The 27,908-nt window shown below is 49.3% G+C and overlaps 12 protein-coding genes across 12 annotated transcripts; 6 read left to right on the forward strand and 6 right to left on the reverse strand.

Moving 5' to 3' along the window:
• Window positions 1-1,093: 1,093 nt before the first annotated feature.
• ALT_8990 (uncharacterized protein) lies at window positions 1,094-4,342 on the forward strand (the record flags this gene model as incomplete). Its single annotated transcript, XM_033563259.2, has 5 exons — window positions 1,094-1,341; window positions 1,413-1,613; window positions 1,665-2,890; window positions 3,065-3,149; window positions 3,961-4,342. The coding sequence occupies 5 exons, from the start codon at window positions 1,094-1,096 to the stop codon at window positions 4,340-4,342; spliced, it is 2,142 nt and encodes a 713-aa protein (XP_033419150.2).
• A 330-nt stretch (window positions 4,343-4,672) lies between these two features.
• Window positions 4,673-5,611, reverse strand: ALT_8991 (uncharacterized protein; the record flags this gene model as incomplete). Its single annotated transcript, XM_033563261.2, has 1 exon — window positions 4,673-5,611. One exon carries the CDS (start codon window positions 5,609-5,611, stop codon window positions 4,673-4,675), a length of 939 nt encoding a protein of 312 aa, XP_033419152.2.
• Window positions 5,612-6,552: 941 nt separating this feature from the next.
• On the forward strand, window positions 6,553-7,311 carry ALT_8992 (uncharacterized protein; the record flags this gene model as incomplete). The annotated part of the gene is made up of 1 exon (XM_033563262.2): window positions 6,553-7,311. The coding sequence occupies one exon, from the start codon at window positions 6,553-6,555 to the stop codon at window positions 7,309-7,311; it is 759 nt and encodes a 252-aa protein (XP_033419153.2).
• Window positions 7,312-7,694: 383 nt separating this feature from the next.
• Window positions 7,695-8,348, reverse strand: ALT_8993 (2EXR domain-containing protein; the record flags this gene model as incomplete). The annotated part of the gene is made up of 1 exon (XM_033563263.1): window positions 7,695-8,348. One exon carries the CDS (start codon window positions 8,346-8,348, stop codon window positions 7,695-7,697), a length of 654 nt encoding a protein of 217 aa, XP_033419154.1.
• A 1,497-nt stretch (window positions 8,349-9,845) lies between these two features.
• Window positions 9,846-10,651, forward strand: ALT_8994 (pectate lyase; the record flags this gene model as incomplete). Its single annotated transcript, XM_033563264.1, has 3 exons — window positions 9,846-10,196; window positions 10,249-10,347; window positions 10,397-10,651. 3 exons carry the CDS (start codon window positions 9,846-9,848, stop codon window positions 10,649-10,651), a joined length of 705 nt encoding a protein of 234 aa, XP_033419155.1.
• A 788-nt stretch (window positions 10,652-11,439) lies between these two features.
• Window positions 11,440-12,280, reverse strand: ALT_8995 (uncharacterized protein; the record flags this gene model as incomplete). The annotated part of the gene is made up of 2 exons (XM_033563265.2): window positions 11,440-11,870; window positions 11,938-12,280. The coding sequence occupies 2 exons, from the start codon at window positions 12,278-12,280 to the stop codon at window positions 11,440-11,442; spliced, it is 774 nt and encodes a 257-aa protein (XP_033419156.2).
• Window positions 12,281-13,194: 914 nt separating this feature from the next.
• ALT_8996 (MFS transporter) lies at window positions 13,195-14,752 on the reverse strand (the record flags this gene model as incomplete). Its single annotated transcript, XM_033563266.2, has 2 exons — window positions 13,195-13,516; window positions 13,575-14,752. 2 exons carry the CDS (start codon window positions 14,750-14,752, stop codon window positions 13,195-13,197), a joined length of 1,500 nt encoding a protein of 499 aa, XP_033419157.2.
• A 1,382-nt stretch (window positions 14,753-16,134) lies between these two features.
• ALT_8997 (MDR family MFS transporter) lies at window positions 16,135-17,996 on the forward strand (the record flags this gene model as incomplete). Its single annotated transcript, XM_033563267.2, has 3 exons — window positions 16,135-16,759; window positions 16,814-17,760; window positions 17,829-17,996. The coding sequence occupies 3 exons, from the start codon at window positions 16,135-16,137 to the stop codon at window positions 17,994-17,996; spliced, it is 1,740 nt and encodes a 579-aa protein (XP_033419158.2).
• A 695-nt stretch (window positions 17,997-18,691) lies between these two features.
• ALT_8998 (DUF3632 domain-containing protein) lies at window positions 18,692-19,619 on the reverse strand (the record flags this gene model as incomplete). The annotated part of the gene is made up of 2 exons (XM_033563268.2): window positions 18,692-19,233; window positions 19,280-19,619. 2 exons carry the CDS (start codon window positions 19,617-19,619, stop codon window positions 18,692-18,694), a joined length of 882 nt encoding a protein of 293 aa, XP_033419159.2.
• A 918-nt stretch (window positions 19,620-20,537) lies between these two features.
• ALT_8999 (guanyl-specific ribonuclease F1) lies at window positions 20,538-21,171 on the forward strand (the record flags this gene model as incomplete). The annotated part of the gene is made up of 2 exons (XM_033563269.2): window positions 20,538-20,886; window positions 20,936-21,171. 2 exons carry the CDS (start codon window positions 20,538-20,540, stop codon window positions 21,169-21,171), a joined length of 585 nt encoding a protein of 194 aa, XP_033419160.2.
• A 345-nt stretch (window positions 21,172-21,516) lies between these two features.
• ALT_9000 (fungal specific transcription factor domain-containing protein) lies at window positions 21,517-23,857 on the forward strand (the record flags this gene model as incomplete). Its single annotated transcript, XM_089600508.1, has 7 exons — window positions 21,517-21,569; window positions 21,735-22,565; window positions 22,621-22,687; window positions 22,734-22,926; window positions 22,972-23,146; window positions 23,220-23,345; window positions 23,398-23,857. 7 exons carry the CDS (start codon window positions 21,517-21,519, stop codon window positions 23,855-23,857), a joined length of 1,905 nt encoding a protein of 634 aa, XP_089455401.1.
• Window positions 23,858-23,865: 8 nt separating this feature from the next.
• ALT_9001 (NuoB/complex I 20 kDa subunit family protein) lies at window positions 23,866-27,698 on the reverse strand (the record flags this gene model as incomplete). The annotated part of the gene is made up of 4 exons (XM_089600509.1): window positions 23,866-24,316; window positions 24,363-24,469; window positions 27,432-27,484; window positions 27,536-27,698. 4 exons carry the CDS (start codon window positions 27,696-27,698, stop codon window positions 23,866-23,868), a joined length of 774 nt encoding a protein of 257 aa, XP_089455402.1.
• Between the last annotated feature and the right edge of the window lie 210 nt (window positions 27,699-27,908).

A 27,908-nucleotide genomic window follows, 5' to 3' on the forward strand; every position in this document is an offset into this window, starting at 1 on the left:
AAAAATTAAATTAAGGACGACGCATAATCAAAACTGCAATCTACCTGACATTGCTTCCTGCACCATGTTTCTCTGATGATATAAATTGAACACCTCAACCTCTTTCAACCAGCAGAACTTTCCAATGTTGTACTTTGTAGCATGGCAGGTTCCAGGTCGGAATAGCTGGCACCGAGAAGAAATACGAAGACCATATCCCACTCTGACTGATAATGCTTTTTTTTCCTTAGCTCCTGCTTCTAGCCCTCATCAGAGCCTTCCGATTTCTCCGACCACGCCGCTAGTGCCGGTGCATAGCCAAGTTGCCAGATCCTTGCACCGCTAAGAGCTGACAGGGAAGACGTATGCAGAATGCCGGTCAGGGGCATATCTAGCGAAAGCCCGCTTCTAGACGCATAAAATCTGTCTAGTGCAGAAGAATACACACGTGGGACTCCATAGCTAGTCACTGCCATGTGGCCAAAGAAAGCCACTTCGGCGGATCACCGAGCATATCAACTGTCGAGGAGACTCGAGATCCATAATACACGGCTGTTCTTCATGATTGTTTTCCGGGTTCCGTAGACACGTTTTCAAGCCATGATCCAACTCGAGATGGGCATATCTAAAAGTGTATCGGAGCCCGACGACTATCGATCTTGCCCCCCACCGCTGCCCGTGGTGGACTCTCGGCTGTATTACCCAATCCGGCCATCCAGGGCTTCTCTGGGAAACATCGCCGCGCATGCACCACCGCAAGCATGGATGTTTGCCAGGTTTCCCCGACCTCTCATCGCGGCGCAGGTACCGGATGGCAACGATTCAGAAATAATGATGGAGACTCCGACGGATACGTCCGATCAAATAGTTCAACGCCATCGTCCCATTAAACATCATCCTGGCTTTGCGGAAGGATGCCGAGGTAGCCTGGCAATAATCTCTCTATCATCTCTTTCTCCTCCATTCTCTCCACCATATGGTATAAATATCTGGGAAGCTCAGGATCGGCATGATCAACCGACGATCGTGAGATTCTTCCCATCCGCCTAACCTATATACTCCTCTTGATCCCCCTCCTCTCCTCCTCCCTTCCCCACACTCCCGTCGCGACACCATGAAGACCTCATGGGCGTTGACCGCTTTGGTCGCGCTCGTCTCCGCGAAGGGCTCTAAGTGCTCCGAGTGCCGTTGCTTGCCTAGTGACAGCTGCTGGCCCTCTCCTGCTTCTTGGGCCGCGCTCAACTCTACTGTTGGTGGTCGTCTGGTCGCTACCGTACCCATTGGATCGCCCTGCCATGATCCCACCTACGATGCGACCGCCTGTGCGGCTTTGCGCGATGCCTGGAATCTCCCCCAGACTCAGTACGTGGAACCGCGCTCTCTCTACTTGTCATGCTTTATCGCAAGAAGGAAGCTGACCACAATGTGTGCAGCATTGAATCCTCCTCGTCCATCATGCAGACCTACTTTGCCAACCAGAGCTGTGACCCCTTCACCGCAGAGTCCAAGCCGTGTACCCTGGGCAACTACGTCAATTACGCCGTCGATGTCTCCTCTAGCAACGATGTGATTGCTGCCGTCAACTTCGCCCGGAAGAACAACATCCGCTTTGTCATTCGCAACACTGGTCATGAGTGAGTGATTACGGAACAGGTTAGCCGAGGGAATGCTAACGGGAGGTGCAGTTACTTTGCTCGCTCCACCGGTGCTGGTGCTCTTTCTGTTTGGATGCACCACTTCAACGACATTCAATACCGGGATTGGTCCGACGCTCACTACAAGGGTCCCGCATTCAAGGTCGGCGCTGGTGTGATGGGCTTCCAGGTGATGGAGGCAGCTCACGCCAAGGGTCTGGTGGTGGTCGGAGGTGAATGTCCTACCGTCGGCCTCGCTGGTGGCTATATTCAGGGAGGTGGACACTCCGCCCTCAGCACCTCCTACGGACTGGGTGCCGATAACGCCTTGGAGTTCCAAGTCGTTACGGCGGCTGGAAAGCTGGTCACTGCCAACCGGACCACGAACCCCGACCTCTTCTGGGCTCTCAGCGGGGGTGGTGCCGGTAACTATGGTGTGGTTATCTCGGCTACCATCAAGGCGCACCCCGACGCCACGGTTGCTGGCGCTAGTGTGCAGTTCCTCTCCAGCAAGACCACCGCAGACAACTTCTACGAGGCTATCTCCGAGTTCCACGGTCTGTTGCCCGAGATGATTGATGCCGGCGCCACCGTCATCTACCAGGTCGCCTCCTCCTTCTTCGCCATCAACCCTGTCACTGCGTACAACAAGACAACCGACGATGTCAAGGCTCTCTTGGCGCCCTTCCTCAAGGTCCTTGATTCCCTGAGCATCCCTTACGCCGTTGCCTATACCGAGTACGCCTCGTACTATGAGCACTACAACAAGTACATGGGCCCCCTGCCCTACGGTAACCTCGGCGTGGGTGAGTACCAGTACGGTGGTCGTCTGATCCCCCGGGATGTGCTCGACAACAACGCTGCTGGCTTCGCCTCGGTCATCCGTAACATCACCGAGCACGGTGTCATCGCCGTCGGTGTCGGTATGAACGTCTCTCAGCCCGGTGATGTCTCCAATGCCATCTTCCCCGCCATGCGCAATGCCGCCGTCACCATGCAGATCGGTACCCACTGGAACGAGACCGCTCCTTGGTCCGACATGGTGGCCGATCAGTACAAGATGACCAACGAGTATGTGCCCCAGCTGGAGGCGGTCACCCCTGGCAGCGGCTGCTACCAGAACGAGGCCAATTTCCGCCAGCCCAACTGGAAGGACACCTTCTTCGGCGTCAATTACTCTCCCCTACTCAAGATCAAGCAGAAGTGGGATCCCAACTACTTCTTCTACGCTCTCAAGGCCGTTGGCAGCGACTACTGGACTGTGGACGACTCGGGTCGTATGTGCCATGCTTGAACTGATCATCAAAGATAGACTTTTCGGAATGATGATAATACTGCAGATATAATTGTGTATAGACTTTACTTAATACCATACGCACAATTGTACATAGACACAAGATACCAGAAGTGCAATAATTTGGTTCCGTTATTATCTGCTTATCAACCAATAGTCCACGGTTTCGAAACCATTCGCCTCAACTTGATCATGGCTCGACCAGACTCTGCCGTCCTGCTTGGCTCAGGCATGGTAGTGCCGTTCCTCGAGCAATGGACATAGTCGAGGCCTGACAATCCATACAGATTGGTGTTCAATATAGACAGATTGGCACCATAATCGCGTTTACCTTCGTCACCATCACCACATACAAAAATAAACAAGTCTCAATCATGAAATACAAGTTTACAATCTTATTTAGAGAGATCGTTAAGTCTTGGTTTATGTGGCAGATATATGCAACCACGGCACATCCATTGGTGGTTCATCTTCCATGGGTGATGTCACCACTCTCATGTCATACATAATCACGACGCACTTCCAGGTTCTAATCATCGCAATCATTCCATACAAGGGTCCTGATAAGAAAATAAGCTATAAGATGAAGTAATGCACACTGCTCTGACCAGGTTGGCTTCGTAATACTCCCAATGAGCGCTGTGTTTCCGTAGATGGAATTCTTCGCGCCGTCGTATCGGAAGCGAAGCTAGACACAGGGAGACCATAGATACTCTAGTGTCATCCCAATCCAACTGACATATCCTTAACGCCTTGCTTTATAGCATCGAGGACTGGCCAGAACGTGTACCCCACCTCCGCAGACCAACAAGATGCCGACGATACGTCTCCACCGACATATGGACAGCCGTCATCCGCCCTTGTATATGTCGGATTGGAGGTAGCTGGTACAAAACTCGTAGAGACCCTCGACACTCGCAAATACTCTAAACATACTCAAGAATAATCCTCAAACTAGTGTCTGTCCATCTCCAGCCATGTCTTCTGTCGCAGTCAACAGGCAAGAATTCAAGTCTAGTCTCAGCGGCGCCAACTGATCTGATCATATATTAGTCTGAATGAATATCACGCCATCCTCCACCGGAACAAATATGCCATCCTCTACTTCTGCGATTCCCACGAGCAATGCGCCTCCCTCGATCCCACCTACAACGACATGGCGTCCACTGTCGCCGACGCGGACGACATGATCGACTTCTACAAGATCAACATCTCACAACACCATGATATCTCCGACGCAGCGATGGTGGAGAAACCCACCCTCCTACTCGTAAAAGATGGCCGGGAACTCGAGCGCTTCTGTAAGCCTGTCCCGCAGCAGTTGGAGTACATGGTCTCGCAGGCTCTGTGTGGGATGACCAAGATATCGATGATCCCGTATACGGAGAGAGAGGGCCATGGGAATCTGATGTATTGTATCCCGGCGCAGAAATAGTCGTTAATGAGGTTATGTTGTACGTTACGTTCAAGTATTGGTGGCTGACTGGCTGTAAACAGGGTTACCCTGTTGTACTAAAAGTGTATATGATTCATTAAAGTTCTCGTAAATAGTGACATTGTTGGATATATGAGGGAACAATATGTTATCCCGGTTCTCTTCATATGATCTTATATTGAATGTTGTTGCAGAGTCATTTTAATATGCCATGCATGCGGCAGTAAACACCGGTGCTATCCACACCCTGGTAGAGGCAGTCCTAGTTGGGGTTGAATCATCGGAACTCAACACAATAAACTTGTATTAACAATGATGGGAAGAGTCTTTTCATTGTCCTGTACCATACAATTGATGGACGTATGCCTGCAATGCACTCCTGGCTAACTTGCACCTCGCAAGATCATACCCATTGACCCAGGCTATCCTAAAGCCACCCAAAGGCCTTGGAATACTTTCCAATGGCTTCTCCGGACTATAATCCACCGTGATGCTTTCGACATTGAACATGCTTTCCAGTCGCCGCAAAGCGTTATCTGTGAGAGTCGTACCGGTCATAGCATATTTCTCATCGTCGAACAGCGGAACGCAATACCCAACGGGTGTTGCTGACAAGGAGGCCAACGGACCTGTCCATCCCTTCCCACAATAAAGATCCACAAGGGAAGTAGTGAACCAAGATCCATACAGGTTCGGCCACTGAGGTGAGAACCGCAGATGCGCCTCGATAATCTTGCCTCCGATCGTTTCGACATTCATCATGCCGGTATATCCCGCGAGATGCGTTTCCACGAAATCAGCGATATATTTCTCTAGCGAAAGCTCGACAGACGTGTTGATCTCCCAATACTCCCATGTCTGGTCCGGACCAGCCACTCCCCTCGTATGGCCCAGCCAAACCACCCTCCCGGCATCTACCGCTATATCGGTGCTGATATGCTCCCCGGTCAGCAAGGCAGACCACATATGGCCCGGGACGAAGCTGCGCCAGTATTCATCCACGGTATGTATGATCCGGGCCCCCATGCTGGCCCCGCCAAGGTTGTAGATCGGCTTGCTGAAGATGGGAAAAAGCGCAGCATCTGGTTTGGTCCTGTGCGGGCCGCACTCGATTCCCTGGAGTTCGGCTACCGTGAGTTTATTGTAGACCCAGCGGAACTTGGGATATAGCTCGTAAGCGTCACTATCGCAGGCTGGGATCCTGCAATGGGGTGGACAATGGGCGGATCCAAAGAGTCGTTTGCTAGTAGGGGTGTGGAGGATTGGCATGGTGTGATATATATCAATCGTACACTCGGATTATACCAACGACTTTGTCAAAGAGAACAGACGTTCATGCCACAGAGTGCTTCTCAAGAGAGAAGACATACTTGATGGCTGCTGGGCTTCGATGCTAGAAATTAATACGAATCGATGGCACTTGTGGTGATACAACCTCACGAAAACGGTATAGAGGTCGATGTTGCATCTACTGTGAAATCTGAGTTATGACATTTAAAGCTAAAAGATTACAAATACTGTGTACAATCAGCAACATGATGCGACGTTTGGGGTCGTATCCAAGTAGATTTCGATAGCTTCTAGCTACCATTAGGCTAAGAAAATATGTTATACACTGTGTAATTTTAGTAATTTTGTCGCATTCAATTCATAGTGCAGATTGACCTTCCGCAATCACTCTAGTATCTCTTAATACTCTATCTATTATTAGTAATCAACTCAGTGGTCCTACCGTCGTCCTCCAACCAAGTCTGCCATGTGTTTAATTGTAAATGACCATTTTCGACACCAACAATGTCTTCATAAGCAGTTAGATGGTCCGGGGTACATACTTGAATGCTCATGAAGCACTCAGCTCGCATATCCGCCTTCCCCACTCTCTAGACTCTGAGAAAAAGCGGCGCTGATCTAGTCCTAACTGGGAAAGGAATGTCCCAATATCTCCGCAGAGGTACAGTTTGGTAGACAATGTGTAGGCCTTGAGAATAAGTTCAGGAGAAATAACTAGGAAATAGGTCTAAACCCTCTGATGTATGTTATACTGTATTTTGTAATGTCTACTGGAATTGCTTGAAACAAGAGGAATGCCAAAGTTGGATCCTATTCACTGCCTGATGGTATTACCTAATTAGGACTAGCCTAGCTGCTCTTAAGTGTGTTATCACCACCAAAACATCATCTTCCACTACATCAATATCCGCAGAGGAGATATGTCAAGCCTATTACAGTCCCGCTGGGCTCCTAAACCCAACGAGGACAAAACACAAGGCCACGTTGGCCAACCATTGCCTGCGTCCCTCTCCCCAGGACGCCGAATGCTGCTCTCTCCCGCCGGAGAACTGTCGCGCTTCATGAAGATCGTCGCTCGCTTAAAATGGAAACTTCCTTTCTTGGCCGAGGGCTACCGACTGGCGACACTCTGCACAGATTCGCCTGAGGCTGCCGCTCACGCTGAAGTCATGTTCAAGATTGATTTTCACGAGTATTATGCGCTCTTGGAACGGGCGCTGGTGCACTTGCTTGGCGTCTTTGGCATCACCGTATCGGCTGCAGGGAAGGGCTCTGGCTCAAACTCCGTCTGGAGCACGCATCGGTATCATGCCAATGTGCTGGAAGCTCTTGAAGATGAGGACTGTCCTCTGCGTTCGGTGTTTCGCAAGGGCAATGTCTTCGAGCAACTGAAGAAAGCAAAGGAACTGCGGAACCGCTGGAAGACAGCAGATTTGACCGAGCAAGAAAAAGAGCGAGAGTCTATGTGGTCGCCCAGACGAGAAGTGACGATGCCGCTGCAGAACTACGATTTCGACAGGATGTTAGCGGATATCTTTGACGGCCTGGAGGATGGATGTCGTCTGGCGCAGGAACACGTGGCCAACATCGACAAGAGCAACCATACTCAGGCACAACCCGACACCTCGAATGCTGATTGGGATTTTATTGTTGATGCGATGGACTGGGAAGCTGTATGATCATTCACCTGAAGGGTCTCTCTCATTGTAAATATCATGTACATACATCACCATTGTTTCGTTGTAGTAGATTCTAGCATATGCATTCCTTCTCAAATCAGAATAAAAGTAAAGACGCACCATTATGTACACTCCGTGTGCTATGCAGAAACCTCCACGAGGATTGATTGGCTGTATCTATATATCGACAAATGAATACTGATAAACTGTTAGGGCAGCTTGTCACACTGCCACCCTGGCATCTGGATTATACTGCAATGACTGAGCAACAGGTCTGCGAGTGCTTGCTTCAATGTGCGGGGACTGCATTGGGAGCACAAGGCTTTGACAGCTGTTGCATACCATTGCAAGCAGTTGGATAAGTCGATACCATGTCGCGAAATTCATTCTGCATATCCATCGACAAGGACCGACGGTGGTAGCGTCTCAACTTCCGCGAGTTCGACCGTAAAACTGCCCATCTGCTTCCCCAAAGCAGATAGCACCCTGACGTGAGGTATGTGCCACTGTGGATGATGTCTCACATACTCCTCAAAAGCATCTTTAATCACCTCGACAATATCACGCCGGTGGTACGAAGCCACCGGTGTCTGCGACACAATTAAGTCCACCTCTTTTAATCTCTGCATGCAGCCTAAACTCTCCAATCCATACGTCTCAAACATTAAGTAATCATGAACATCGATGATCATGCGCTGAAGAGCGTCGCGCTCGTCCTCACCAAGATAAGCTAGCACCGCTTCCGCTAGATGCACCGTGTCTCGCTCGGGCGCAAGATAGATGCAAGCATGCGGCGACTCTTCCGTACGGAAGTAGGGAACAAACTCCCGGAGGGCTTCCTCGCGGGCTTCCCGGTTGACCTGGAGCTGTACGGGATTGGGGTGGTTGGCGCGGAAGCCGCGGGCGTAGCGTCGGGAATTCGGTTTAATACCCCGATCACAGATGATGCGAATGACACGGCTGGTGGGAAGAGAGAGATTCCAGATATGCAGGCGAATCTCGGCTGGTAGCATGGGGAAGTAGTGAAAATCGGACATTTTGTTACGGCTGAGACGGGGCTTGACGTTAACACTCGATGGGAAAACCGGGAATATCATTCAGTCGACATGTGATAATAACAGTATTATTGCTCCCAGTAAGGTCTAATTGATAATAGAGGATTCAAATGAGTGTTCGGATAAATGACATATCCAGCTACGTGGTTGTTTCGAGCTTCTCATCCAACACAAACTAAATCAGAGCCAAGCCAAAACAACCTTAGCGCTATGTAGTCAAGCGTTTAGGTCAGGTCCAAGTTCCAACAGTACTTTTGCGGTCAGACACCTTTTCCATCCCCTGGCATGCCTGGGTAAGATGGGAAAAAGTGTGTCACTTGTCGGTGACCATATACTTCTGTCCATGTTCCGATCGTGCTTGGCAAATCGTCATGCCTTACTCCACCAACACATATACATATAGATAGTGTCGACCAGGCAAAACTTCACGTTATTAATCCTTCTTGAGGTCTAATATCACCACAGACTGAATGCGCGTATCAGTGGGTCCCGCCCATGCCTAAAGGAGACACTGTCTCTTCAAACCTAAGCTTTGCCTATATTGCATGCCTCCAGGCGCTATCCGAGGGTTGAAAACTTTCAGCTTCTGATATAGCTTGCCTGTGTTACTGCACGTGCTTTACCGGAGTGGCCAGTCTGCCTAGATACTCTTTGGGGTCATTATGTGAGTTGGATAGCCGATGGTACGATATAGCTTTGCATTCCAGATGAAGTTGAACGAGGAGGGCTATTCCAATTATTAGTCCTTTGCTATCGATACTTCAATTTGTACTTGCAGTCAAGCATCCTGACACAAGGAACCACGGCAGGATGTGGTCATAGCACGAAATGACGTTTTATTTATCCGCCAGTGTCGGCACAAGGATAGTCTGACCATATGGATATAAGCTGGTGCAGACATGATGTCGAGTGGGGAAGGGAAAGATTCGCCTGACCCAAATGGAGAAGCCGGGCTGGTCGATATAGGGAGAGCCACTCAAATGCCGAAATGTCAAGCATCCCCGTTTCAGCCAAGTCCTTGGCCGTCATCCCGGTCATATTCTCCGGTGACAGCGTGACTTGCAAGGTGTGCTCCTTCTGTGATTTGTGCGAGCAGACATGAGTAGAAGCGAAGATTACTCCGGACGCCATGCTTGGCAACATAGTCTACAGCACTTACCACTCTATATCCGCCTATCTTGAGCCAAGCCAGGGCACCTTCATTTGACAACACTTGCTTCAACGGGGGGTTCGGGTTGCGATTGGAGGGTATGATAGGGAAATAGTTGGAATGGCCTCGCAGCTATCCCTACTATTCCACCGTTGTCCAGTGGCATAAACTGCACCGAAATTACATGAGATTTCGGTGCAGTATGGTCCACCAATAACTGTTCCATCTCGGTAGTGTTTCTGTGTATACATGGCTATAAAAGCCTCGTAGTCTACTGTAGACATTCGTTGAAGACTAAACAATTCGATCCCTATTACCAGTTTCTCACTATGTGGTCAAGCATTGCGGCGCTCCCCGTTCTTGTTCCCGTCGCTTTAGCATGTCTGGGCTACGAGGGAGGAGTTCCTACTCCCACCGCTCATCATTCCAATAGCGCCGTGATTGAGGTTGCGGCGGGACAGGTCTTCGACGCCGGCTGGGCCAAGTACGACCGCGGCTCTGGCGCCTGTAACGGCCAGTCCGAGGGCGATTGGAAGGACGCCGTATTCTACCTCCACTCCGGTGCTACTCTGAAGAACGTCATCATCGGCGCCAACCAGGCTGAGGGGGTGCACTGTGACGGTCCATGCACGCTGCAGTTCGTCTGGTTTGAGGATGTTTGCGAAGATGCCATCACTATTGTGAGTATCAACGCACATATACATAAACTTGGTCAGGTCTCATGATAGGTAGAAAAACGACAAGGCAGGCCAGGAGACTTGGATCATAGGCGGTGGTGCCTATCACGCCTCGGACAAGATCGTCCAGCACAACGGTTGTGGTACTGTCAATGTGAGTGATGGTTCTTTATCCCTCCCTCAACCAATGCTCAACGTTGTAGATCATCAACTTCTATGCCGAAGACTACGGCAAAGTCTATCGCTCCTGCGGTAACTGTGACAACCAATGCAAGCGGAACGTCTATGTTGAGGGCACTACAGCGCGTGATGGCGGCGAAGTGGTCGGCATCAACCTCAACTACGGTGATACGGCCACTCTGAAAAATGTGTGTACCGATGCTGACCATCCTTGTGTCTTTTATGATGGCTGTGCGGGTGACTGCGAGCCAAAGAAGGTCGGATACTGCTCTGGTTAAGGCTCAACCATTGATCGGTCGCACGATGAAGCGATCGTCGATACAGAAAGTCATGACTTCTGTAGCTGATTGCGATCCTCGTGGCGTGAGGACAAATCTCTTTAAGCTCTGCGATTGATGTGGTGATGGAGATCAACCCTGCAACAGGCCCCAAGTGATGTTTAGCTTATGATCAAACACGGCATCAGACCATATGAGCTCTTTCAATCTTTGCTTCCAGCACAGGACCGAATGTATTTCGAAGGTTTGAAACAGTAGACGAAGGCCACTGTAGAAGAATTCCCGGTCTGGGATAGCTGTAGCCTCCAGGGCACCCACTGTGAGGAGCCACAACGCCAATTCTGACGGAACTGATGTTGGACTGAGGGCCTCCATCAAAAGCCGCAACTGCCGCACATGTACTTCTGTCACTACTGGGCTAATGCCTGACATGCGTCGGAACTCAGCAAGATATAGCAACGCTCCGGATCGAAGGCTGGACCATGGACCAGAAGTGTATGCATTATAGCGCAGGGACAAGAACCGATGAGTAAGTGGGTGGATTATCCTATCAACCTCTGTCGGATTTGACCAGATAGAGTCATGCGGAGCTATCTGCGCGGTGGCGCATTGTAATAATTGAAAAGCCGAGAGCAAGGGCGCCGGAAGATCCAAAGAGTCTAGGCACGGTGAGACAGACTTGGAGGCCTGTATACAATCAACGGCTTCATTTATATCTCCTAGGACAGGGACGATGTCAAGTGCATATGAACCAATTACATCCACCCTGTACTTGTTAGCAAATTGCCTCAAGTGGGAGCAATTGGGCGCTCTTTGAGTGCGAACCATTTAACGACGGTCACCAACTTCTCATCCAAAGACCCCAGTGATAAGCCCGACTCCTGAATAAGTCTTGACACAGCTGACATGTGCGATCTCCATGAAACCATATCTCCTTGCAGATGTGAATAGCATGCCAAGGCGGTAATCGCGCTCAATGTACCCTCCAGGACCTGCTTACTGCCCAGCGACATATCACTGATATCATGCCGAACCCGCACAAGCGCTTTGGTATGATTCAAAAGTATGAAGTCCTTCAAGTCGTCTTGCACGTGGTATTGTGAGATATGGGTAGCATATGAAGCCAACATCTGGTCAAAAGCGGCGGAATTCGTGATACAGATTGGGTACCAGCGGTCTTTGTATATTCGAAGGTGGCTCGGGATGGCATCTGAGAACACTGAGAGGAGGTATCTGTTAGTACGGTACAACCCAGACGGGCTACAGATCTATGAAAAGCAACATACTGTGGTGGAGTAGTCGCTGCGAGTCCCTATCCCACGGACAGGTCAGGAACGATGCGATATGGGCCGACGAGGGTGGACAGCCTGAACCTTGAGGCCTTCCAGATTGAGGGTCAACAGGAAAAGTGCTGGAGGATGAAGGAGATGCTATCGTGTCGCTGTCTATGCATAATGATGTCGAAGCTCTCTGAAGATATGCTGTGCGAGGATACCGGCGGGCGTACCCAATCTCGCGCATGACGCGCCGCCGCATCTGAGATCGCTGTTCCTTGGTCGGACGCGGCCGCGTGGGAGTGGTGGTAATGAAGACCCATTCATCGGGTCGATATTGGGAGATAGGTGACATGACGCATCATGTTATCTCTGGTGTGTACATTCTGCCCACTGCTTTCATGCTCCCAAGAGGGGGAGAAGGTGAGCTTGGCTTATCTCCACACAACAAAGTCCCCCCGCCGTATTGCGTCATGTGACGTCTATTGACTGTCGGCGCCTTCGCGCAATCAATTGGACCAACTTTTCAGTGTTCGTCAGAAATTCAAAGTACATGTGTTTTCGGGGCAGAAAGAGAGTAATGGAGATAAATTGTGGTGTATCAAAGTGCAGAGCGTTGATAGATGCAGCGCTTCTGCACTGACAACATGAGGTTATATTAATATATATACAGCCATATATAAAGCCGCATATTATACACTGTTACCTTTCGCACAAACCCATCTCTTCCTGCATCTCGTCTACAGTTTCTTTGGACGGCATAAATAACATGTCCATCTGGCAGGTAGCGCAGAGGTGTCAGTTCGGGGGAGCACCTTTAAGAATATTAAGGCGACTGGCACTACAACAAAGCTGCCGGTAATCGTCTGCAGGTGCTCGTAGAGCAATTCATGCCTTTGGATCCTTGTTCAGCAGCTTGATTGATCTCCTCAGGCAGGTTGTGCACACATGCGCGATCAAGGGGTATGGACGAGATTTGCTCAGGATCATGTAACGGGGACTTCTGACCTACCAGGGGTGGTTTAATGAGGTATTATCAGATGTATAGGAAATATTACGAGGATCTGCCTTGCACATAATTATACGAGACCTGTTCGTTATTCTGGTAATTCTAATGGGTCTGAGGACGCAATTCGATGGAATGTCGACAATTTAATCCAGGTCCCTAATTTGTCGAGCGATCTGACTCCGCAACGCCTGCCTAGAAAATACGCGACGGGAGTGTATCGTTTCCTTTCTCTATCCGGGGTGCAATTAGGCCAGAAGTCTCTATACAAGCTCCCTGTCGCGTTCCTGGCTGCTCTTCCTGGAAGGCTGTCGCTCATGGAATGATGTACAGACGGCATACACCAAAGCAATACCAAACGCAAGTGCAGATAGTCCCACCGACGTCCACAGGGCAGCACGGTATCCTTTTAGCAGGTCCACGCCGTGATGACTTACTTCGGCCTCTACAGTCCCCGCTATTCCCAAGCCGATGGCGATAGAGTAATTTATGACGGTGTTGACTAGTGACGCCGAGGCACCCTGGTGCTTGACGGGCACAGCGTCACTCAAGATAGTAGTGGACGCAGGGAAGGAGATATCCATACTGTGGGGAATAGGTTAGCTTCGCCTATATTGAGCGCTCAGTGTGACAGGGACCTTACCCCCAGGCCATAATGACAAAGGACCAGAATGTATTCAACCAGTATGACTGCTCTACTGCTGCCGTACTCTGCAGGAGACATCCACCAAGAAACGCAGCACAAGCAATTACCATCAACCAGCTGCTAGAGACGACTGCCATTAGATACGGTGTGGCAAGGGCAGCAAGGATCCCTGAGATGGCTCCTGGCGCGAACTGCACTGCTGAATCCAAAGCCGACACATGTCGGAAATGCTGGATAAACTGAAACAGGTAATAGAACCAGACACCAAAGCTGCTCCATCCTAGGCCGGTCGTCACTAGGACTGCTACCACGCGTCGACTAAATATGGATACGTCCAGAATCGGATCCATGGCGCGCCGTTCCTGGAGGACAAAGAGCCCCAGAATGAGAAACCCAACAATCAACAAGACGTACACATAAGGCGTGGACCAGCCGTTGATTGGAGCTTGGTTCCATGAGGTATTGAGCAAGAGTAAGCCCGCAACGCCCAGAGCAGATCCGATATAGTCAAACTGGGCGTTCTTCTGGTAGGATGAATAGTCCGGGGGAATCACCCAAAATGCAGTCGCAGCAATGATGAAGCATCCGATGCTGTATGTCCACATCACCCAGGGCCACCAGATATGCTCCGCAAAGGCCGACCCGATGACACCAGCGGTAAAGCATCCCAGTGGTGCGGCTACAGCAAAAGCGGAGAAGATCATGTTCTTCTTCTTGCCCGGTGGGTAGGTTCTCCCAGCGATGGCGAGGGCATTCGGGAGAAGCAATGCCGGCCCAATGCCCTGGAGTGCTCGAGCAGTATCAAAGAACACTGGTGAATGTGTAAAGGCACTGCAGCCGCCGATGACAGACCAAACGCCAAACCACACCCATCCGACGATAATGATGCGCTTGGAACCATACAGATCGCCGAGCTTTCCTGCTATCAAAATAAATGTGCCCACTGTCAAGCTATAACCGCCCACATGCCGGGTCATCTGCGTCGCCTCGGATGGTCCCTGACCGAAGGTTTGCCCCACGATAGGCAATGGGATGAGGATATATCCGAAGGAACCTTGAACGAAAAGTTGAGTGCAGCACAAGACAATAATAAAGAGCCATTCCTTCAGCCCACGAGGTGGTGTCTGGTAGGCATCCGGCTGTCCAGCCTCTTGTGATGCGTCGGTTGGAGACATCACGGAACAGGGATTGGCCACTGCCATTGAGAGTGATAAAGAAAATCTTCATTATAGTTCCAAAACGAAGCAGAGACATTCGGATGGACATGGTTTTAAGAAGAGACATTAAGGCCTGGGAATAGGTGAGTATCAAGTTCACTGGTGTTGACGTAGCTAATCTATAGTCCCCCGGATCCCAGAAACGGAAATGTGGGCCAACCAGGTAGAGCTAAAGTGGAGCCAGACAGGGGACCAAGCCCTCGATCTGGACTAGCGTCTTGTTAAAACCCATGGGTTTAGGGGGGCTGGCAGGGACCAGGCACCAAGTTGGGGCTAGCGCTATCTTCTTCCAATATTAAATGTCAACTGGTTATCTAGTTCTGCATAAAGCATACACTGCATTACTACAATACAACCAATCTGATATCAGCAACAACGTCAGACCTTATGCGTACTCATAAACTAGTTCTCCTTCGAACCAGGTCTTCGACACCTTTGTAGTAGCGAAATCATCTTGGGTAAGATCTCTGTCAACGCAAATGAAGTTTGCAATCGATTCTGCTTCCTGTTCAAAAGGCCTAGTTTTTACCCTCTTGTCCCAGCAAACAGAATGTTTCTTACCTGCTCCCTTTCTGTTGCTGTCGCCCCTGCCAGCGTGATAATCCCCAGGATCTTTTCTGCACCAATTGTGTTTACAAGTACTGCGACGTTATCGAACATGGACAATGGAACCCCGTGTGCCCAATCACTGCCGATGGTGTTCTCATCCGTGGGATTCCTTCCGGAAGAAAGATCTTGATGGGCGATCCGTAGTATGAAATACATCTAATATCAAGTTTGAGTGTCAGACCTATTGCCACAACGACAGGCCTGGCCCCTTTACAGAGTATAGGAACTTCCGTGGGTTAGGCTGCAGGGTTTGCATGAGGAGGCAAGTTACATAGTTGATGGGAACGAGACGTATATCGCGCAAGTAATTTGGAAACCTAGGACTACCCAACAAAGTTTAACGTATCTACCCTGACGCCTCGCTCTAACCGATTTTTTTGCAGCTCTTTCGGCAGTTCGATTTTGCCATGGTCAATCCGGTTGAGCCTTTTCGGTGGGCTAACCATGGGCTGACAGCCCATTTTGGTATGAATGTGAGGATCACGCGGCGGGAGGCAGGGAGCGATGTGGGAGTATTTTGCCTGTAGAAATGGTATAAATTGCAATATTTATGTAGGATTGAATTATTTATGAATCGACATTGGATTACTCTCATTGTAAACAAAGCCAGGTCAGGTGACAGGACCGGGGGGGTGTCCATCTTTTAAGACGTCCTCTCCTCCATTCGCTTTGCCCTCCCTCCTTTATCCCTCCATCTAGAAATAAACTCCCTGCTCTACTTCGTCCTGACGATGTCCAAGTCCCTAGGTCTAGCTAGAGTCTCCACGTCTAATTCCCGCACCGACCCCCCAGGCAGCACTGTAGACAATGTCACTCCCGCGCCCGCACCCTCGTCATCCGCGGAGTCTCCGCGTCTCTCCTCCGCCACCATTTCCTGGACCATGATGTCGCTTTGTCTGTCCGTGCTCCTCTCCGCACTTGATTTAACTATCGTTACTCCTGCAATTCCCGCCATAGTCGGCACATTCAAGACCGCCGCCGGTTATATTTGGGTAGGAAGCGCTTATACCCTGGCCTACGCAGCCATTACGCCAGTATGGGGCTCGGTCTCCGACATCTGGGGCCGGAAACCCATTATGCTCATTGCGGTCGCGGTCTTTCTTGTCGGCAGTCTTGTCTGCGCCCTTGCGCCGCATATGGATGCTCTGATCGCGGGACGGGCGATTCAGGGATTGGGCGGCTCCGGAATGGGGATCATGGTCAACATTGTTATCAGCGATATGTTTTCGCTGCGAGATCGGGGGTTGTATCTCGCAATCACTTCGCTTGTTTGGGCGGTTGGCAGTGCCATAGGGCCCGTTCTGGGGGGCGTTTTTACGACGAGGCTTAGCTGGAGGTGGTGTTTTTGGATTAACTGTGAGAAAATCCATCTAACCTGGTGGCCCTAAGCTTACTCCCTCGACCCTATAGTACCGGTCGGAGCGGTCTCCTTTCTTGTCTTGCTCTTCTTCATGAGAGTCCCGAGCCCTCGAACACCCATCACCGCCGGTCTAAAAGTCATCGACTGGACAGGCAGCCTTTTGATTGTTGGCGGCTCTCTGATGGTTCTCCTGGCCCTTGACTTTGGTGACGTCGTCTACTCGTGGTCTTCTGCAACTGTCATCTGTCTGTTGGTTTTCGGAACAGCAGTGATGGCCCTGTTTGTACTGAACGAATGGAAGATAGCCAAGAACCCCATTATCCCGGTTTGGCTATTCACGTCGCCGACCAAGATAGCGCCTTACGTTGTCTTCGCGTGTAATTCATACGTGTTTATTGGACAGGCGTATTACCTGCCCTTATATGCGCAGTCCGTCCTGGCCGCAAGCGCGCTAACATCAGGGCTCTACCTCCTCCCGCTGATCGTCTCATGTTCCCTGGCCGCGGCCGCAGCGGGGATCTTCATGCAGCAAACCGGGAAATACCTCCCGGTGATGTACATTGCCCAGGGCTTTTTGGTCCTCGGCTCCGGCCTGCTAATTAGTCTCGAGTTTGAAGCCAGCATAACCAAACTCATCATCTTCCAGATCCTGGTCGGAATCGGTGTGGGTATGAACATCGAAGCGCCGATTCTTGCTGCTCAGGCTGCGACCAGTGTTCGGGATACGGCTGCCGTCACTGCGACGATGGGGTTTGTTCGGTCTCTCTCGACGGCTATTTCGGTGGTTGTCGGGGGTGTGGTGTTTCAGAATGAGATGAATGCGAAGAACGAGGGGTTAGCAAGCCAGCTGGGCTCCAACTCAACTTTAGCTCGCGAATTCAATGGCAACCTTGCCGCTTCGAGTGTGGAGGAGATTAGCATCCTTGGATTAAATGCAGATCAAGAGGCCTTGGTTAGGAAGATGTACTTTGAGGCGTTGAGAATGGTGTGGATCATGGTAAGTCACCGCAACATAGCAAAAGTGTCAGTGCATCTATGCTAATGGTATGCCTTGTTTGCTATTAGTATGTGGCCTTTGCCGGACTAGCTACCGTCCTTAATCTGTTCGTCCGAGCGCATAAGCTTCGGAGTGAGAATGAGGGCGCCGTGCTGGGGGCCGACCGGTCACGGCAACAGGGGACCCCCGCTGATGGGGTCGCAGAATTGGAGTTGCGGAATGGGCGAGTTAATTAACGTTGGCTGTGGTTGCTGACTTGAAAGCGGTTCCTTCGTAGTATCCCAAGGGTAACGGGGCAAAGTCCTCGGCTGCAGCTACGCAAAATCTACGTAGCCTAACCTGGGATGGGTTCGGTACTGTACATGCAGATGCAGCCAGTACAATATCTTATGGTCGTATGTACTAGATTTAGTGCATCTAAGCCATATGTAGTATATTAAGACCCGGTTCTCATATTGAATTTGGCTCTGTTCAATTCGTAAGCAAGATGCTAGAAAGTAAATGAGAGAACAACGGTGGGCTCTTACAAGCAAATCCACAGGTTCCTGACTTGTGCACAGGCTGGGTAGGGCGTCCGATCTCTATCTACAAACTGGCATCCTTATATCCAGTCTGATATAATAGTTTGACTTCAAGGGTGGTATCTAGTGTGGAAGTCCAGCAGGAGGAAATGATGAATCTAAGCATACATAAAGGGAGTAATAAGTGTATAATACCCGAGTACGGAGAGCTAATCAGTACTGTTCTTAGTTCCCAGACGATGGCAGACGCAGTTCGAGACTTCGAGCTATGACACTTCTGCGACAGCTACCTCCAAAAGTAGACGTTACCAGGGTGAGCAATGAAACTATAACGGTCTAGCATGGATGCCAACGTTTTTAGGTAATACTGAGGATAAACATAATCTGAGAGAAAAATGTACTGTCAGTGTCTAGTCCTGTCCCTCTTCGATGCTTGCCATTTCCTGGACCATCTCCTTGGCTATCCTGCGTGTCTTTCGATCCAAGGCAGTGACCAAGCTAATCCATTCAAATCTCTCCCTCCAGAACGCCCATCGTTCCTTTGACCAGCCCTCGGATCCTGTCCACTTGGTTGGAAACTCTCTTCCCATGGATCCTTCCATTGCATATATTTCCCTGCCACAATGTCTGATCCACTGTGCTGCGGCAGGTACCCACCCGTTGAGGGTTCTGATATCAATCTCTTCCAGCAGGTGGTCACGTAGCTCACAATACTCCTCGTCATCCTCATCATTGTCCAGATCCTCCAGCTCCTGTTCGATATCCTCATGATGGAATTTCTCCCATGGAGCTCTCTCCAATGTCTTTCTCAAGACCCAGCTACCGTGACGGAGATGACCGACATTGTTAGCACGGATGCCCCTGGCATAGAGCTTGGCTGCGAAAGAGTTGACATTAACCCAAGCTTGCCGCTTTTCATCGCGTTGAGGATCATAAAATGGATGATCGACGTCTGATTTGTTAGTTTGAGGCTGTAGCTGATCTTGGAGAAGACATACAGTCAAATACAAATTCTGTCATATATTCACTGAGCCCATCCAGCCGAGTAAAAGCTCCGTTGCAGTCAGACAGACTCTGCAGTGCCGCAACAAAGTCCACCAGGCGGTCGTTCTGATCCGTAAATTTACCGATGGTTTCAAAAAGGAGAGGCCATAGTGACGTGTAGTCGGGATCTGGGTTGGACTCCTTGATGAAGCACGACACAGCTTCTCGGGCTGCCGCCGATGGTGGAGTGGAAGGATCCGCCAGAAGTGACTTGATTGCTGAGAGCATGTTCGCAGGTGCGGGGTATTTTTTCTGGCTCTGCGCTGTGATGAAAGCCTCATATTCAGGATCCATAATGTTTAGATTTGGAATGCCGGAGGGCTATGCGTGATTGTTGTGACAAAGGAGATTCAGAAGGTGGTTCGTTTTAAAAGCTTAGTCTTTGGGCTGTGCCGGGGTTCTAGTTTAATGGCAATGTGTTATGTGTCAGACAAGGCTGAATTTGCCAAATGTTCCTTCATGGCTTAGCTTTCAGCCAAGAATACAATAGTCCTTCCCACTTGACAGTGAAGCCAGAAATGGCCCCCACATTGTCCGACCCTAAAGACACTAAGACATGGCGGTGCAGTCGGTGGGTCACTTGATGATGATGATCATCAACTATAACAAATAAACAGTGCAGGATCATCCATATTCCAAAGAAATTACTGGTTAATCTGACAAAAAGCTATTAATGGGCTTGAATTGAGGTGGGGATCAACAGAGTGACGCGCAAACTGAATCCGGGACAATAGTTGACCACAAAAGGGCTCTCTACATCCAAAACGAATTTGGTGGGAAAGTAGCTTAAGGCTTCATTCTATGGTCATGTATGTAAACAGCTCATATACAAGGGCTTCTAGACTTTTGCTGTTTGCTAGCAACGAGTGCTTGTTTTAAGAACGGTAGTCTTTCCATGCGCATTCTCCTGCTGCAGTCTTGCTTCCCGACTCCGTATGCATCCGAATAAGGCTATTGCTTGAAATGGGATCTGCTTTCTTTTTCCTCGGCCCTCAGGGCTGAAGTGATGAGAATGGGCTGCTGCATATTTGGCCCCTCTTGCCTGAACGCCTTGGATCTTCTTGCAAAAAGCAACAAGATGATGGCTTTCGACCGATATAAAAGAGTCTCGAAAACCTGCCGAAGCTTGTGTTCACCAACCTACTACTACGACTCTCCCGCAAGATCCCCGTGGTTAGAATCACTCTGAAGACCTTTTCATATAACTTCAAGATGCCATCGTTCTTTCGTTCACTGGCTCTTCATGCTCTGTTGGCTGGCGCTCTGGTGGCCCAGGTCACCAATGCGTATCCCCAACCTGCTCTCGTTCGTTCGAAAGATGCAAGCTTTCCTCCTCATGACACTATCAACACCGAACCAGTCTCAATGGTGCGTTCCGTTGAGGACGATGGTGAGCTGTACAAGCGTTCGAAGCCTTTGAAAATCGCCCAAGAACCGAGTAAAAGTTACAGCTGTCCGGCGACAAATAACTATGGAGGGACTACATACACCTCTGGGCAGCTCAAAGTTGCTTTTATCAGGGCAGCCCAATACGCCAACGATGGCCAACAGATTGGAGACAGTGAGTTTGCAACCAATCCTTGAAAACCACCTTACTCACTGCTATACAGGAAACTACCCGCATACCTTTGGCAATGGCGAGAATCTTCCCTTCCCCTGCGGCAGGAGCACCATGGAATTCCCCTTGGATCGAGACAACCCGGGCACTGTATACAGCGGTCAGAGTGTGAGGACCTTGCCAGACCGTCTTGTCTTTGAATTCAAGGATGGCAAAAAGGAGGGAAAGGCAAAGTTCTGTGGGGTGATGCGCCATGGAAACAACGGTGATTTTGTCAACTGCCCATAAATCTTATCAGTCTTACCTGTAAGAAACATATTTATCTGTATTGCTACGATGCCATATCTCCGCCTTGTATTGAGCTTTAAGAGCAAAAAAAACAGTTTCAGTTTATGTTTGGCCAGTTAATCCAGTGGAACGTCAGTATGAAGGCATAATAAGTGTAAAGCTGAAAGAGCAAGTCGTCCTGAGCCCTCGATCTGAAGGCAGACAAAAGGCTCCCTTAGGTCTCAGCATTAAGCCTTAATACTATGGGGCGGAAAGTATCGGCATCCCTTTCTATTTTTATCCGACATTTTCCGATGATGACTCCCGTGACAAAAAAGTAGCACTTCTTGGTGAGCAGACCGTAATATGTCCGACCACGGAATACACCATGTCTTCCAGAACCAAGACAAAAGTGGCTTGTAAGTTCTGTAATCTTCGCCGAGTCAAATGCGATCGAACCGAGGACAGGGCGTGCATCAACTGTCGAGTGGCTGGTCAGGAATGCGAGCCGATCGTCTCGCGACGTGGAAAGTATTGACGCCGTTCCCACACTGGTTATGATTTGAGCTACTAAGTTTATCCAGATACAAGCGTTCCAATACCAGGCGCCATCGGAGTGCGTCTGCTCGTCGAGCTGTTCAATCTCAAGATGGGAAGCAGTGTAGCCCAAGGACTCAACCTGCACCAGATCGAGAGAGCGCCGGTCCAGATCCCACAGAGGATGGGACGGCTGGGAAAGAAGCCTGTGGATCTGATCAACCGCGCAGCCAGGGCTTTATCGAGAGGGCCAATAACCCAGGTCGCGGCAAGGAGATGGTGTACTACGGAGATGCGTTCAATATCAACTACGTCCTACGGGAGATGGGCAATCCTTTCCAGGGCGATTTTGACAGCTCCTCCTTTAAACTTGGCATCGAGGAGTTGTATATCAACCGCTTAGGTCAGCCGACGAAGGATCGGCTTGACTCTCATGAATGCAGCGAGCGCATCCGGCTACAAGAAATGGGCGCATTCCAGCGCCTCGACACGGAGATAAGCGACGCCCTTGTCCAGACTTTTTTCGCTATCGTATACCCGCTCTGTCCCATTTTTGATCTTTCAGAGTTCCACACCAAATACAAGGCAGAACAGATCTCCCCTCTTGTGTTGCAGGCGCTGTATTTCGTCGCCGCGGCTCATTGTGAATTGTCACTGATCGAAAAGGCGGGGTTTGCCAATCGGTACATGGCTACTTTTACATTCTATCAAAGAGCAAAGGCATTGTACGATGCAAACTATGAATCAGATGCTATTGCTACAGTCCAGGCCTTGTACTTTCTGTCCTATTGGTGGGGTAGTCCTTTGGAACAAAAGGATATGTGGCACTGGACGGGGCTAGCTGTTGGCCTTGCACAGACTCTCGGCTTGCACCAGAGGTCAGTTCATATCGCTATTGAGTTTAACTTTGCGTCGACTAATTGTTCAATCCAGTAAGACATATGCGGGCTTACCAGTAAGGCAACAGAAGTTTTGGAGACGTATTTGGTGGACCGTCTATGTATGGTGTGAACATGACGGACAGAACCTAGCTGACCAGATGATAGAGTCATGATATCCTTATGGCCCTTACGCTGGGCAACACTCCGCACGTCAATGAGGCATATTGTAGCGTGCCCTTGTTGTCTGAGGCAGACATTGACGACAACGAGGAAGACATGGATGATATGCATCTATTTATAAGTTGGACTCCAGAAAGCCGTCTGTACATCGTTTATCTCGTGGACTTGGCCAAGCGAAGTATATATCCCACAATCGTCTGCAAACATTGCTGACTTTTCCCAGCCAGTCAGTGTCTCCAGGCCCTCTTCGGTGCCAGATCGGATGAGTCTACAATACAAACCAGCCTTGACAGAATCTCCTCATGGCAAACAACCCTTCCCAAAGCACTACAGTGGAACCACTCCGCGATTTCCTTGCAGAATGGCCATTGGTCGTCTTTAATCCATCTGACATACCAGTACGTACAGTCAGTCCCCATTAGATGAATATAACCAACACAGAGGCAGCACATGCCAAATCCTTCTACATAGGAACGGATTCCAGTCCCCAAATAGGCTGAGGATAGGCTCACTGCCTTCTGATGCTGCTGTCAATATTGTGCGAATCCTCGAGGACATGATGTCCTCTGGCGTTCTAACCGTGTCGTGCCTACGAACGTATGCTGTTCATCTCTACAGATCCAATGAACAACAGGCTGACAGACAACAGGCTACCGGCTGTATTTGCCTCCCTAAGTGTCCAGATTGCGAACATTAGTGGAAGTGCACCCGATGCAACCGAAATTGCAAAGCATAGAGCGCGCTTCTGCATGCTTGTCCTGAAAACGTTGCAGGATCGTTGGACTCCGCTCCTATGGTACTATTCTATGTTCTTGAAGATTCTGTACAAAATGGGCTGTGAAATTCCAGATGACGGTGGCCACAGCACTGATCCATCCCATGGTCACTCCTTGGCGGGCTCGGGTGCGGCTGAGCCTCTTTCTGAAGCTATATGGAGGCAGCCGCAACACAACCCGGTTTCGGATGTTTCCAGCGGGTCATTCATGGCGCAAGTCCTAACCGAGGAGGCTGATTATGGTGCAATGCTGGAGTGTTTCCCATTTTCCAGCTTCTTGACTGACAGCATTTCTGGACAATCCGACAACCTGGTGGACCAGCCTGGCATTTAGCCATACCCTTATCTCCGGTACCACATCCTCGTCACCTTTGTACCCCTGATCTTCCTCTTCAACTGAAGAATACCGTACAGAAGCGCCTCGGGCGTCGGCGGACAACCAGGCACATAGATATCGACCGGTACCAAGCGATCCACACCCCGAACAACACTATACGAGTGATGATAATATCCGCCCCCGTTCGCACAACTTCCCATACTGATCACCCACTTTGGGTCGGGCATCTGGTCGTACAGTTGTCGTAATGCCGGTGCCATCTTGTTGGTCACTGTTCCCGCGACGATCATGACATCGGCTTGCCGGGGCGAGGCGCGGAATATGATTCCTTGACGGTCCTGGTCATATCGGGGCATTGAGGCGGCCATCATTTCGACGCCGCAGCAGGCCAAGCCGAAGGAGAGGGGCCAGAAGGAGCCTTGGCGGGCCCAGTTTATGAGCGAGTCAGCTGTTGTTCTGAGGAGGTTAGTATGTGGCAGTTGCACGGATGATGGCAACTGACAGTATATGGTGTAGCTTGCCGGCATTGTCTTCTTTGCTTTGGCTGAACGAAGTTGGAAGCGAGGGGTTGGCTACTGTGTGCTTTTGCCAGCTTGAGGATGCTCGCAACTGGAATTGTAGCACCTTTGCTCTCGGACGGATATCGATCGCACAAGTATTTCCATATCGCCCAGATATATCAGGCTTGGAGCACAATGGTCGGAGAGGTGTATATAACCGGGCTCGCATCATATCCTGAACGGATGTGTCGAATTGAATTAATTAATAAATCTCTATCTGTGAACAATGTTCATGAAATAAGACCAGTTGCAGAGAGGAAAGCATAATATATCATACAATATAATGTCGCCGATATGGGTGTTAATCAGCTAGATTCCAAGTCGGCGATATGGCTTCTTGATGGCAGAGGCATATCGCCGACTTGAGACTTTCATCGCAAATCAGACGGACAACAATCCTGGAACTGAAGTCAACAACTGAAACAGATGTCAGAATAGTACCTTCTTGAGGACTAGCCATGTTTACAAGGAGAAGTCAATTGACCAAGTGTTATATGCGCAGTCATCTGATCAAAAACTCCCTTGGCGTCGGCAATGCTTCGGGTGAGCAGTAGCTTTACAACCAGGGTATATAGACAGGGAAGGTGGTCCTTCTTTTTTTTTCTTTTTTTCTAAATATCGCATCCAGGGGCAACTCAAATGAATACATCACAATGACCTAGCGTCACCTAAGTATTTAGTGAAAATCTAACAGGTTAAGGTGGGACAAGGGCAGAAATTCCTAGGATAGTGCTATTAAAGCGGCTAAAGCCTCTAGTTATTTAAAGATAGTTAGTTAGACAAAAAACATCTTTAAATATCAGCCATGATCTCGCGCTCACTGATGGCAGACGAAGACCACCTCATCATAGTGCTGGCGAGAGTCCATCCAGCAGGGAGTGTATGTTAACAGAATGAAGAATTAGAATTTGCCAGTACCTGCTGACCAATGACCTCAGCCTCAGCTCAGGAGAGAGTGGAGAGTCGTTCTGTTGCTCTTCTTAGCAGAGATGACTCTAATTGTTGCCATCCACGGTGCACTTTGTTAGGCATCTGGTTTATAAGAACTATCTATAGGGACCCCAGTAGCATGGTTAGCTATGTAGGGTCTAGGAGAGGGGTTCTAGTATATAGGTGGTAGTGAGTAATAAGAGAGGCTACCCAATTACTAGGCTAAATTATTAGTTCCCATTATAGGAGTAGGGACTACTAGTATATAGACCCTACTAGGGTAGGAGGTAGAGATATATATTACTATAGTAGAGGTTTATCTTTAGTATAGGATTCTATACCCTAATAGATACTAAGTTTAACTTAGATATTATATAGGAGTAGGACTAGGGAGTAGTTACTCTAGCTAGTAAGGTAATCTAGATTATCTAGTATAAGAAGTAGTATAGCCTAGGTGGGCAGAGTATACCTGTGAGTCCCTATATAGACTCATCCACACCCTACTTCTCCGACTGTTCCACTCTTCAGCGCATTCTGCAGTGATTTGAGGTCGTTTCTTTGCTCATCAGTGTCCATATTCTTATTTCTGGAGGCATCAAACGATAGTACTGTTGACACATTCACTCCTGTCTTTTCCTAGATATCTTGATAACTCAACAATGGATTAGTGCGAATCGCGTGCAGAATTGATCGCTGATCTCTACTAGATAGCCTAGCAGGCTGGCTGCAGCAGAGAAAGAACTTTCCCTGCTGATATAGGGGGTTCTTCTTGAGGGCATACTGAATGGTTGATCGCGGAATTTTAAGGATCCCAATAGCCTGATAGTATCCACGGAGACACCCCCCACTTGGAAGCCTTGAATAACTGTACAGCAGTAGGGACTTAGCTCATCTCCATATCCCTAATTAGGGTCAATTTCTTTTAGAGGCATACGTTGCATGGTTCCACGCTAGAAGAAAATGCTAGGTTGAGAAATGCGTACGCGGAAAATGCTATGTGGTACGGAAACTCGTGGGTTCGACTGTAATAACCTAGTTCTGCCTGCGCGCGAGCCTACGTATTGATAATGAGGGTCTGTCCGTTCCTTGCCTGAGTTCAGTTGAAACGGTTGTAGGAGTGGAAGACAAATACGAATTTCACCCTTTCCTCACCCAAGAGAGAACGCAACCGTGGCTTCGAATTTTGTAAGTTTTTGATTCAAAGAAGAGTCGTTGTCGTCTCGATAGCAGCAACTTGAGGATCCGATTAACCGCAGTGCGGGTGATTCTGGGGAAACAAAACATTATTGGAGGAAGATATAACTGATTTCTTTAATCATCATAATTCACCTAAGAAATTGAGCAGGATGCTTAATGCAGGTGAATTGAAGAGTTACAAACGAGCTTGCCAGAGCACCGCAGCCGGTAGCCAACAAACAGGGCTTGTATTGAATTGAAGGGAGCCAATTATGCTTGTACAATAGCCTTTCAGGGGTCATTGCCCTCGGGCAGGGCCGCAATCAGCCGTGGTTAGTTCCCGCGTAGCAGACAACCACCCTTCTTCTGTTTGTCCAACAATTGATTGAAATCAACAACTTCAGGAAGCAGCTCGCACTCACTTCGTCGAATTTGTTTCCATATGCTTCGGGAATCACTTTGCAGTTCGTCCAATAATAACTCTATGGGATCTGAATCTTTCTAGCTAGCTTGGTAACAATGATTTATGCTTCGTTCGGTCTAGGTAGGGGTTACGGAACTACGTTGATATATATTTCGTTACAGATTGTCAGGATCGCGCGCGACCTACTTAGGATGCAAGTTTTTTTCAAGCTCCCGAAACATATGTTGAATTGTTCTTGGGGCAGATTTGATGCTAAATGAGTGTGTCTGTACAGATAGCGCTTTGAGTTCATAAAATTCGTGCACCAGAAAAAAAAAACTAGATTTGGCGGATGTGTGCGCCCTGAGCCTTATCCATCTGGACCATCAGCTAACATCTGAGGGACCGCTTTTAGCTAGAGCTGGACGGTGAGACAGTTCAAAAGGCCCTGTGATACTGTGGTGAGCATAAAGCGCTTGGAAGCTTTCATTACGTAACTTACAATTCCGTTTGTCTCGCAGCATGCGGCTTGATTGTTGCAGCTTCCGACCAGTGCTAAAATCCTATTAGCTGTGCACATCGTGCAGCAAGGCAGACAGCACTTACGAAGACAAAGCACAGGAAGCACGTCAATGTTCAGAATGCCATTGGTGAGGCTAGTGCAGCACTTATTGGCTTGCTGGGGGCTGCATGTCGTTGGATCTCCAGTAGGAACTGCGCTCACAACGGTGATGGTAGCCATAACGGCAATGGTAGATAGGAACTGCATGTTGCCGATGGATTGTGCTTTGTCAGTTGAAAAGCGAGAAGGCGTGCGGTGGTAATCAGACTGGATAAAGCTTTGAAAGATGAGATTGCTGTGAGGGAAAAAAAGACTGACTGACAGAGGTTGATGAGGAATTTATAGCTTTCTAGGCTTGATATCTGTTGATTCACGGCCTTTGAGTTGGATTGTGTGCAGGCAATGGCTGCAGTTCCC

The sequence above is a fragment of the Aspergillus lentulus genome, assembly GCF_001445615.1.
Source record: "Aspergillus lentulus DNA, contig: Alt16, strain: IFM 54703, whole genome shotgun sequence".
Lineage (NCBI taxonomy): Eukaryota > Fungi > Ascomycota > Eurotiomycetes > Eurotiales > Aspergillaceae > Aspergillus > Aspergillus lentulus.